The 12,952-nt window shown below is 39.0% G+C and overlaps 1 protein-coding gene across 1 annotated transcript in view; it reads right to left on the bottom strand.

The window, feature by feature from the left end:
* The window catches only part of PYROXD1 (pyridine nucleotide-disulphide oxidoreductase domain 1), a 33,986-nt gene extending 21,315 nt beyond the window's left edge, over positions 1 to 12,671 (bottom strand). The window contains exons 1-3 of the mRNA XM_025403646.1: positions 12,451 to 12,671; positions 9,511 to 9,591; positions 511 to 630 (exon numbers count right to left, since the gene is read on the bottom strand). Of these exons, the coding sequence (XP_025259431.1) occupies positions 511 to 630; positions 9,511 to 9,591; positions 12,451 to 12,534 (285 nt within the window). The 5' untranslated portion in view covers positions 12,535 to 12,671. The remainder of the gene's footprint in view (positions 1 to 510; positions 631 to 9,510; positions 9,592 to 12,450) is intronic.
* Between the last annotated feature and the right edge of the window lie 281 nt (positions 12,672 to 12,952).

The following is a 12,952-nucleotide window of genomic DNA, read 5'->3' as shown; positions in this document are numbered from 1 at the left end:
CTCTTCCTGGAATGCCCCTCTCCACCTGGCGAACTCTTAATTTCACTCATCTGTTAATACCCAGCTCAGTTTACTCTCTCTGTGAAGTCTTCCTAAATCCCTGATATCAGAGCTTTGATAGTATTTCAGTGACTGTGTTTTTTATATATCAATATAACTATAGTACGCATGTTCATATTCCCTTTGACACTGACAGTTCCTAGGAGCAGACACCTCGTATTATCCCTACTGCATCCCAGCACCTAATGCAGTAACCAGAACACAGTGGACACTTTATAAACATTAATGTAATTTGAAACGTGAAGACTAAAATCCCAAATCTAATTATATAATTCCAATAAACTTACAAAAACTGTATTTTTTCTAATAATACTGGAAATCAATGTCACTAAACTTTACATATTAAAAACTTAAATGGTGGTGGTGGTAGAGCTGGAGTGAAAAGAAGGCAGGCAAAACCTCATCAAGATTCAATAATGGAAAATGTTATTAAGAAAACAATTATCTTACGTGTTCTTCACTCTTCAGTCGCTTTACGCCAGATTCTATAACCTTAATGTTCGGAAAGCGTTTTTCTAACATGGTACTTGATTGTTCTTCAACATCAAATTCTTCCAATATTTTAGAAATCTGTACAGATCAAAGAGATTAAAAATGTACATTTTTAAAGTATTTTCTTTCAAGAACTTAAATAATAAAAATAATTTGGTTTTTTGTTTTTTGTTTTTTTGTTTTTTTGTTTTTGAGACGGAGTCTCGCTCTGTCGCCCAGGCTGGAGTGCAGTGGCCGGATCTCAGCTCACTGCAAGCTCCGCCTCCCGGCTTCACGCCATTCTCCGGCCTCAGCCTCCCGAGTAGCTGGGACTACAGGCGCCCGCCACCTCGCCCGGCTAGTTTTTTTTTTTGTATTTCTTAATAGAGACGGGGTTTCACCGTGTTAGCCAGGATGGTCTCGATCTCCTGACCTCGTGATCCGCCCGTCTCGGCCTCCCAAAGTGCTGGGATTACAGGCTTGAGCCACCGCGCCCGGCCAATACTTTGCTTTTATACACTATTTTGTGTTTGTAAAACAAAAAAGTTAGCCAACTGCACTATATAGAGTGGAAAGAGGACTACATTCAGCATTTAGAGACTTAAATATTTGCTTGGCTGCTCCTGGGCAAGTCAGGTGTTATAAGCCATAGTTACCCAGCTAATAAAATGAGAACTGACCTGTAAAATGAGGGGTAACACCACTTACATTTCTACAGTTTAGTCAAACAGCTTCTTTATTTCCTTATCCTTCAAGCTTTCACTCTCTATTTACTAGCAGACCTTATGGTCATCTAGTCTTTGCACTCTTCCTTCCTGTTCTATAAAACCATCAGTATTCTTCTAGACTCACTTTCCTTTCTGTCCAGTTAAAGTTCAGTTGTGAATCATTTCACCTTTTCCCTAAATCCTTCACTACCTTGCTCTCTTATCCTAAACTGTTAACCTGAAAATCCCCAACCCTATAAATTATCTACTTACTCTAGTCCTAAGCCCAGTTTGCTGCAGAAAGACCACACAGCCTTACAGATTGATATTCAACCTCAGCTGCTCCTTAAAAACTGCATGGAAATCTTACTGCATGGCCTTGACAGTTCTCAAACCTTTTGGTCTCATGACCCCTCTACGGTCTTACAAATTATGTAAGAACCTACTTCTAGGGTTATTTAAGGATCATATATTTGAAGCCTTTAGAAGACTACTTGGTGCATGGTAAGCACTTAATAAATATGAATTATCAGTAGTAATCTTTTTTCTCCTTTAAAAATTATACAAGTCATGAATCATGCTCTTTGTAACACTAAACAAACAATACATAATAGAGAGTAAATGTTAAAGTCTCTCTTTATCCCTCTCCAAATCTCATCCGTAATCCCTCAGGATAAGCACTAGTGACTTTTTGGTGTTATGTTCTATACTTTTAATCTCTGTATCTTATGTGCCTAGAACATTGGCTTATAATATAGGTACTCAATAAATCATAAAGATAATGCCATTTCCTACTGCTGTACACAGAATAGCTGATATTTGTATATTTGTTATTGGCACATTTAAGCTCCCAACCCTGTGAAGTAAGCAAGGAAAGTATTAATACTACAGGAGAAGCAGTTTACAGAGCTCTTCCAAGGCTACCCAACCAGTAAATAAGAGGCCTAGAAACCAAGTTTTTTCCTTCTACTGTGCATAACTTACAAAACTGGCAAACACTGAATTCAAGTCTCACAACTCTTGGATTATTATACTGAATTAGGTCTTCTGGAAAGATAATTATGGGACCCAGCTATACATCTTTCTCTTATGTATACAGTCTCAGCCTGTCATGAAATATGTACTTTTACCTTTTAAAGATTAATAGCTACAATTTTTCCTCTATTTCTCCCAAACTCCTTAATTCTTTGGCTATACCTAACTAGTAAGATATCATATGTATCTCTGCTTAGGTTATAAAGGGACAACATGGTATATGCCACTAAACTACCCTTGGTCTTACAGGTTTACAACATGAGAAAATTATATTCCATTATCAGGATATTACAAGAAACATTGTATTAAATGAAGGGCTATGGTAGTAGTCTTCACTGAAGGGTGGGAAGAAAGACAGAACCTACGTTTTTCGCCATTTTATAAATTTTATTTTGCATAGGCTTTTTAATATTTATAATTGTAGTTCTGTAGCTCACGCATATAACTTATTAGTATACATATATTGGGATGTCAAGGCAAAACGTTTTAACAGTTGAGCTACAGGATCAAAAAAGTTTGGAGATGGCTTTTCTATACTATGACCCCACTGTTCTTAGACTCCTATTATAATGTGAATATAAATTAATGGAATACAAAGTATTCCGAGATGCTTATTACATATCTGAAACACCAATTATCTGTAAGTATAAACTTGGCTTGGAAGTACTTTTCTGATTTGTAAACACACATACACACACCCCTACCCATATTTATAATAAATACCTACATGTATATTTGTATCCATTTTAGATTTGCAGAGCATCTTTCCTGGAAAATTTTTATTGGCAACTTTCTCAAAAGTAATTCTAAGTGGAAGGAAAATGGAGAAAAAGAATAGAAGGCTAAAAATTCAGTATAATTCTGGGAGCTTTCAGTATTCTATGAATAATTCTCAACTCGAGGTTTTTTCAAATGACTGTCAAAAGAATATTTGTAATTTTAAACAATTAAAACACTCCAGAATGCATGGAGGTATTGTCATCAAGATGGCTAAGTAGGAGATAGCAGCCTTCATTCCCCCATTAAAAACAAACACAACAAAACAAATACACACAACTATTCACAAGCCAAAATAGCCCAAAGAGGGCTCAAGGGCCCATTAAACGATCTGCAGCAACACAGTGGAGCAAGAAAATGAAGAACAGCCACATAATAAGAATCAATAATGACCCTGGCACACCTGAGAAACCAGGAAATGGCTAGGAGCAAAGAAAGGCAGAGGCTATCAGTATCAGTCACATGGTGGGGAGCACTGTGGTCCATGGTGGCCTGCACTGCAGAGGAAACTTGCTACTGTGACGGATCCAACCACCATTCCTGCCAGGGAACCCCAGAGAGGGAGACATGGAGGCACAGCTTGTCTTCACAAAGAAGTGGCCAATGTCAAGATGCTCTGGGAAAGGAGTCACTTCATCTCTCAACCCCATAGTGTCCCAATCCCAATCCCACACATCAGACCCAGGGTCTATGGCCTGCACTGGGCCCACCTACATCTCAGACACCAGAGCCATCACCATAGTAAGCTAGTTTGCACTTTGGGCCCTGCAACCAAGCCTCACTGCACATGTCTGAAATCCAGGCACTGGCTCAGCCAGAGTTGAAAGCAAGGCCCTTCCCTGACAATGAAGCTGCTATAACTTTGAGCACACCTGTGTTCCCATTCCTGGTTTCCCTGGCTTCGCAGCACACCTGTGTTCCCATCCTTGGTTTCCCTGGCTGCTTCACAAGCATCCTCACCTCACATTCTATTACCAATACAGCAGTATGGGTACTTGCACTCTAGGCAACAATGTCATTACTGTCCCAGATCCCAGAGCTTTTGTTCCTCCATGTATGCCTATGTTTTGGGTCTCAGCTCTATCACTGCTCCATAGGTACCACTTATCAGACACCAGTGCTGCTGCCACTGAACCTGAAGGCAGACTCAGTGCCAATTGGGATCCCCTAAGCCACAACTTCCTTGTGATTGGGAGGCTCTTAGCAGCCACTGACATTGAAAACCCCAACAACCCTCACTACCACTGCAGATATTCAGAGTTGGATGCTGAGGATCCCTGCAATCTTCAACAATTAACTCAGCTGACAGAGCTGCATGGACCCTCACTGGTGCCAGTACTGCTACATCCTATCCAACAAGCAGCCCTCCCCATAGGGGAAGGTCTTTCCACAGCAAAACTAGCCCATACTTGTGAAAACAGTGAGTGTGTCATCAAATGTGCAAACATCAACATATGGCAACAAGAAACATGATAAACCAAGAAGACATGCCACTAAAAGAACACACACACAAAAAACCACTGCCTGACAAAGAATTCAAAATAATTGTTTAAAGAAGCTGAAGGAACTTCAAGAAGTTACCAACAATTCAATTAAATCAGGAAAACAATAAGCAACCAAAACAAAAAATTTAAAAAGACAAGTTATTAAAAAATAAAGCAGAAATTCTGGCAATGAAAAATGCAATGGATGAAACAAACAAAAAAAAATGCAACAGACTATGTCAACAAAAGAACTGATCACACAGAAGAAAAAATCCGTGAATCTAAAGACAGATTATTTGAAAATACACAGTCAAAAATGAAGAAGAAAAAAGAATGAAAAGAATGTAAAAATATGGAATTTAAAAGATGGCATCAAAGAAGCAAATCTTTGAGTTATAGGAGTTATAGAAGGAGAAGAGAGAGACAAAGGAGTAGAAAGTGTATTTAAAGAAATAACAATAAAAAACTTTCCGAATCTGGAGAAAGATATAAATATCCAGGAACCAGAAGATCAAGAGTCTCTAATCAGATTCAATCCAAATAAGGCTACACCAAGACATATTATAATTAAACTGTCAAAAATCAAAAACAAGGAGAGGGCCATTACAGCAGAAAGAGAAAAGCAAATCACAATAAGAGAGTCTCCAAAAGGCTAACAGCAGATTTCTCAGGAGAAACCTTACAGGCCAGGACAAAATGAAAAAATAACATGATTTGGACATCTGTCCCTGCCAAATCTCATGTTGAAATGTAATCCCCAGTGTTGGAGGTGGGAGAAGGCTAAATCACGGGAGCAGATGCCTCATGGCTTGATGCCGTCCTTGCGATGATGAGTTCTTGCGAGACCTGGTTGTTTATACATGTGTGGCACCTCCCCTCACACTCACTCCTTTGCTCCTGCTCTCACCATGCGATACATCTACTCTCTTCGCCTTCCACCATGATTGTAAGCTTCCTGAGGCTTTATTAGAAGCTGAGCAGATTCCTGGCACCATGCTTCCCATACAGCATGTAGCACTATGAGCCAATTAAACCTCTATTCTTTATAAATCACCCAGCCTCAGGTATTTCTTTATAGCAATGCAAGAAAGGCCTAACACAAATCATATATTCAAAGTGCTGAAGGAACAAAAAACAAAACTGCCAACTAAAAATACAGTACTTGGCAAAGCTGCCCTTCAGAAATGAAAGTGAGATAAGGACTTTCACAGACAAATAAAAGCTGAGGGGGTTCTTCACCACCAGACTTGTCTTACAAGAAATGCTACAGGGAGTTTTTCAAACTGAAAGAAAAGGACACTAGTTAGTAACATGAAAACATGTGAAAATATAAAAATTAACTGGTAAAAGTAACTACACAGTCAAACTGAGAAAACTCTAAAATTGTAATGGTGGTGTGTAAGCCACTTATATATTTGGCTTACACAAAACTATTAAATAAAGACGAAACTAATAAATATAACAAGAACTTCAATAATTTAAGGGATATATAATATGAGGTAAATTGTGGTATCAAAAATATAAAATGTGGCAGAGGAGTAGAGTAAAAGTGTAGAGTTAGTTTATGTGGTCATAGTTAAGTAGTTTTCAGCTTAAAATATCCATTATAGCCAGGCGCGGTGGCTCAAGCCTATAATCCCAGCACTTTGGGAGGCCGAGACGGGTGGATCACGAGCTCAGGAGATCGAGACCATCCTGACTAACACAGTGAAACCCCGTCTCTACTAAAAAATGCCAAAAAAAACACTAGCCGGGCGAGGTGGCGGGTGCCTGTAGTCCCAGCTACTCAGGAGGCTGAGGCAGGAGAGTGGTGTAAACCCGGGAGGCGGAGCTTGCAGTAAGCTGATATCTGGCCACTGCACTCCAGCTCTGGCGACAGAGTGAGACTCCGTCTCAAAAAAAAAAAAATCCGTTATAATTGTTTTACATAAGCCTTATGATAACCACAAATCAAAAACATACACTAAATACAAAAAGATTAAGGAATCGAAGCTACCACTAGAGAAATGCTAAAGGGAGCTCTTCAAACTGAAAGGAAAGGATACCAATTAGTAATTAGGTATTCAAGTAGGATACCAATAATTTAATTAGAAGGAAGACAGGAAGAAAGAAAAAAGGAATACAGATTTGCAAAACAACTAGAAAACAATTAACAAAAAAAGGCAGCAGTAAGTCTTTACCTATCAACAATTACCTTGAATATCAATGGACTAATTCTCAAGTGAAAGAAACAGTGGTTGAATGAATAAACAAACAAGGTCTAACTACATGTTACCTACAAGAAATTTACCTCACCTGTAAGGACACACAGGAAAAGGAAAAGGAGGGAAAAAGATATTTCACGCAAAGAGAAAACAAGAGAGTGGATGTAACTGTACCAGATAAAATAACCATTTGTAAAAAACTGTAAAATGAAACAAAAAAGGTCATTACAAAATGGTAAAGAGAACAATTCATTATGAAGATATAACAACTGTAAATATATATGCACCTAACATCAGAGCACCTAAATAATAAAGTATTAACTGATATGAAGAGAGACACAGATTGTAGTACAAAAAGAGTAGGGGTGGCTGGGCATGGTGGCTCACACCTGTAATCCCAGCACTTTCGGAGGCCAAGGCATGCGGATCACTTGAGGTCAGGAGTTCAAGACCAGCCTGGCCAACATGGTGAAACCCCATCTCTAACAAAAATACAAAAAAAAATTAGCTAGGCATGGTGGCACACACCTGTAGTCCCAGCAACTCGGGAGGCTGAGGCAGGAGAATCACTTGAATCTGGGAGATGGAGGTTTCAGTAAGTCAAGATCGCACCACTGCACTCCAGCCTTGGTGACACAGCGAGACTCTGTCTCAAAAAATAAAAGAGTAGGGAATTTCAGTACCCCACTTTCAACAATGAAAAGATTATTGGAAATAAAACACTGGATGTGAACTAATGGATTTAACAGACACATACAGAATATTTCACTTAGCAGCAGAGTACACATCCTCTTCAAGCGCACATGGAACATTCAATAAATCACCATAGGTCACAAAACAAGTCTTAAAAAATACAAGGATGAAATCATATCAAGCATCTTTTCCCTACCACAATGATATAAAACTAGAAATTAATAACAGGAGAAATTTCAGAAAATTCACAAATATTTAGAAATTAAACAACATTCTCCTAAAGAACCAGTGGGTCAAGAAAGAATTTTTTTAATTAAAAATATCTTGAGACTAATTAAAATGAAGACACAACATACCAAAACTTACAAGATTCAGCAAAAGCAGTTCTAAGAGCAAAGTTTACAGCAATAATCACTTATATCAAAAAAGAAAGATACCAAGTAAACAACTTAAGGTTACATCTCAAGGAACTAGAAAACTAAGAACAAACTAAGCTCAAAATTAAAGAAAGGAAGGAAACAAAGAGCAGAGCAGAAATAAATGAAGTAGAGACTAGAAAAACAATAGAAAAGATCGACAAAACAAAAAGATGTTATTCTGAAAATACAAAACAATTGAGAAACCTTTAGCTAGACTGAAAAAGAGACAAGACTCAAGTAAATAAAATCAGAAATGAAAGAGGACACTGTACAACTGATACAACAGAAATACAAAGGATCATAAGAGACTATTAGGAATAATTATATTCCAACAAATTGGACAACCTAGAAGAAGTGGATACATACCTACATACAGCCTACCAAGATTAAACCACAAAGAAACAGAAAATCTGAACAGATCAGTAATAAGTAAGGGGATTAAATTAGCAATAAAAAGTCTTCCATCAAAGAAAAACCCAGGACCTGATGACTTCACTGTTGAATTCTGTCAAACATTTAAAGAACTAATACCTAGCTTTCTGAAACTCTTCCAAAAAATTGAAGTGGAGGGAAAATTTCCAAACTCATTTTATGAGGCTAGCATTACCCAATACAAAAGCCAGGTAAGGATACTACAAGAAAAAAAATTACAGGTCAATATCCCTGATGCACATAGATGCAAAAGTCTTTAACAAAATACTAACATACTGATTTCAACAACATATTAAAAGTAATCAATTCGCCAGGTGTGGTGGCTCACACTTGTAATCCCAGCACTTTGGGAGGCCGAGGCGGGCGGATCGTGAGGTCAGGAGATCGAGACCATCCTGGCTAACATGGTGAAACCCCATCTCTGCTAAAAAATACAAAAAAGTAGCCGGGCGTCGTGGTGGTCACCTGTAGTCCCAGCTACTCAGGAGGCTGAGGCAGGAGAGTGGTGTAAACCTGGGAGGCAGAGCTTGCAATGAGCCAAGATTGCGCCACTGGACTCCAGCTTGGGCAACAGAGCGAGACTCCGTCTCAAAAAAGAAACAAAAACAAAAACAAAAAACAAAACAATAACAACAATAAAATACAAATCATCAATTCACCATAATCAAGGGGGATTTATTCAGGGATGCAAACATGGCTTAAAATATGCAAATCAGTAAATGTGATATACCACATTAACAGAACAAAGGACAAAAATCATGACCATCTCTACAGATACAGAAAAAAAATTTAACAAAATTAAACATCTTTTCATAATAAAAGCCCAACAACTAGGTATAGAAGGAATGTACCTCAACATAAAAATGGTCATACACAAGCCTATAGCTAATACTATATTGAATGGTGAAAAGCTGAGAGCTTTTCCAAGATCAAGAACAACACAAGGATGCCCACTCTTCAACACTTCCATTCAACATAGTACTAAAGTCCTAGCTAGAGTAATTAAATTAGGTAAGAGAAAGAAATAGAAGGCATCAAAATTGGAAAGATTTTAAATAGTTTGACTTAGCCATTCCACAATGTATACATATATCAAAACATCATGTTGTACAGCATATAATTGTACTTGTCAATTTTTAAGAAAGAAAAAAATAGTTACCTTAATGCTATGCAAGTTAAATTGCAATTTTTTCAAATTAATATTAAGAAGTTATACAAAGGTTCTTACCTGCTTGAAATTTGTAACTGCTTTAATAACGGGAGAAGCTGTTATCAAGAGAATATCTTCTGATGGAAACTGAGTAGCCAACTTATTTTTAAAAAGAGAGAAAAAAAATTAGGACGAATTAAGTACTGGCATATATGGTTTGGGGTTGAGGATGATGCAACTTTAATAATGTAATTAATCTAAAAAATTAAAAACTCACTGCTTCTCATCTAAAGGTCTCCATTATCCCCTGTCATGTCCTTATCTACAGGGCAATGGTAAATAATGGTAAACTCTGATACTGATAAAATAATATATTTACAGCAAACACTAACAAAGAACTGCTGAACAAGAAAAGTGATATAAAGAAGTATCCTTTATGGCCAGGCACGGTGGCTCACCCTGTAATCCCAGCACTTTGGGAGGCCAAGGCGGGCGGATCACGAGGTCAGGAGATCGAGAGCATCCTGGCTAACACAGTGAAACCCCGTCTCTACTAAAAAAATATTAAAAATTAGCCGGGTGTGGTAGCGGACGCCTGTAGTCCCAGCTACTCGGGAGGCTGAGGCAGGAGAATGGCGTAAACCCGGGAGGCGGAGCTTGCAGTGAGCCGAGATCGCGCCACTGCACTTCAGCCTGGGCGACACAGCAAGACTCTCTGTCTCAAAAAAAAAGAAAACAAAAAGAAGTATCCTTTATTTACTTCAACTATTTTGTATACCAATTTAGAGTTATAATGCAGAGAATTAGAATAAACTATTTTCCTAACAGTTAAACCAACTTATATTTATCTTAAAATAATATTTCATTTGTCTTCAATGGGATGAAATCAAAGCAAACCCTCAATATTAAACACTTAGAATATTGGTCTGACTTTCCCCAATGCTTCGGCACTCCTATTCTGCCTCTTCCAGTCAGTACATATTGTGGGATGATAAAGTAATTTTAACAATAGCTTCAACAAAATTTAGAGGTATAACTTGTTAATGTTTCATTATTTGCCTTTAGCTATAATCGCTTTCTTCACTCTGCACCTGAAAGCACTTTCTTATCTCAAAGTCTGGTTCCTCCACACCACCACCCTCAACAATCTGGCTTCTATTCCTACTACATCACTAAAACAGCATGTTTGAGGTATCTATGAATCCTTAAAATCCAAGGGATTATTTCTTTTCTTTTCTTGTTTTTAATGGAGATGGGATCTTGCCATGTTGCCCGGCCTGGCTTCAAACTCCTGGCCTCATGCAATCCTCTCACCTTGGCCTCCCAAAGTTCTGAAATTACAACTGTGAGCTATCGTGCCCAACACCCATGGGATTCTTCTTAGTCTCATTCTATTTGAACTTCCTATATTTGGCAATATTATTACTCTCTCCATCTTTCTTTCCTTTGTATATTCTGTAATTTATCTCCCTGTTTCCATTGCTAGATGAGGTCCTCGAAACTTCTTTATACTACTCAAATCACCTTCAAATTGGCTCCCCAGTTTCACGTATAAACCAGCTGCCTCTGCCACAAATACATTGTAACTAATCATCTTTCAAACCTTTTCACATGATCAAGTTACTCCACCGCTCAAAAACATCTGACTACTTGTAAATTCTTAAGTTCTTAGCATGATTTATAAGATTCCTTATGATCTATGCTTTAAGCTTTACTGCTCGCTGATGATCCATGCTTTTCCACTGGAGATGACATTCTTTTCTTGAATACTTGAACTTTCACTCATTCTCTCAAAATGAGATTTTAAAAATACCTCCTTCGATTAAAAAAAAATTCCTCTTCCCTAATTCACTCCCTACCTACTCCACAGGCACCCCTAAGATAACCGTTGATATCTCTTGCATAGACATACAACATTGTCTCTTCCACTAGACTGTGGGTCCCTAGTATGGTATACCATGTTGTTCATAGTTGAACACTCAGCCCTTAAATACGATGCCTGCATCATATATGCTTACTTAGTGAATACATGAAAAATACGCATCCAATAATGAAAACAATTCAGTTTCTTGTACTATTTCTTATGACTTCAGCGATTGCTCATGTTTATATCAACAAAATAATCTAGAACTTTTTGGAATACACACATGTATATGAATATATACGGTCTGGCTATTCAGTATCAACAGGAAAGCATGCCCTACATGCACATAATCCTTCCTGATTGTTTTATAAAACATTACTAGAAATAAAAGTATCTTCTATCTTGGGAGTTCGAAGTATAGAAAACTTACGTATGGGATTCTTTATTAATTAGTTAAGGTGCACTAAAGACTTGGCAACTATCTGGAAACTAAACTCAGTCACCTATGACAATTAACAAAGGGGGCTAAGGGCCGGGCGCTGTGGCTCAAGCCTGTAATCCCGGCACTTTGTTAGGCGGAAGCAGGCAGACTGCTTGAGCCCAGGAGTTCGAGACCAGCCTGGCCAACATGGTGAAAACTCTTCTCTACTAAAAATACAAACATCAGCCGGGCGTGGTGACGGGCGCCTGTAATCCCAGCTACTTGCGAGGCTGACGCAAGAGAAGAATCGCTTGAACCCGGGAGGCAAAGGTTGCATTAAGCCAAGATCGCACCACTGCACTCCAGGCTGGGCGACAGAGTGAGACTCCGTCTCAAATAAAAAGAAAAAAAAAAAAGAGGGCTGAATTTTCTGTGTAAATACGAAGTCCTCATGTCTGCTCTGATATTACAAGGATCTGAGCACAGATCTGCCAGCTTTGGTTTCTCGGCAATAATTTGCCTCCCACTCCTCCCTGCGCCTGAGAGAAAGCTAGTGAGGCCATATGAGGACCACCAAGCAGTTTCTAAAATCTGGGAGCAATAATTGCGAAAAGCGCGCAGCAAAAGAGGAACCCGGAAGAAGAAAAAGGGAGGGGGGGGGGGGAGGAAAGCCTTCAGCGCTACCGGCTTTGGGGTAGGGGAAAGAGGCGGAACCGCCTGAGCACCGCCCTACCTGCTCCGCACAAGTGACGCCCGCGATGCCGCCGCCGACCACCACGAATTTCCCTGCAGTCGCGGGAGGGCGCGCTGCCTCCATGCTGCCGGACTCCCAGTGGTTTACTGAATATCGCGGCGGAGGAGCTGGACTTTGAACTCCAGGAGAGGAAGCAGCCAAGAAGCGGTCACTTCCGGTGCCTTATCCACGGAATCCGACCTACGGGTGCTCGGGAGCTCACACTTAGTCTTCTCGAGTGCCTGCTGCCGGCTGCGTTTCGGAAGCAACGAATTGTCTCGTGATTTTCAGAGCTTTGCGTTAGTATTACTACACCTGAATGTAGTTATTCCATAAAAATTTGACAAAGAGAAGACCAAAAAATAAAAAAGTAAAGAAGATGGATTGCCCAAAGAAGTTTGATAAATTACATATCTAAAGATAGACCAGTATTCTCAAGGGACAAAGCTTTCATATAATAGATGAATTGGTATGAAGTTCTCATTATTTGTTTCTGAGAGAA

This window comes from Theropithecus gelada, chromosome 11, assembly GCF_003255815.1.
Source record: "Theropithecus gelada isolate Dixy chromosome 11, Tgel_1.0, whole genome shotgun sequence".
Lineage (NCBI taxonomy): Eukaryota > Metazoa > Chordata > Mammalia > Primates > Cercopithecidae > Theropithecus > Theropithecus gelada.
Note: the sequence above shows the minus strand (reverse complement) of the source record. Positions and strands in the feature narration are given on the sequence as shown.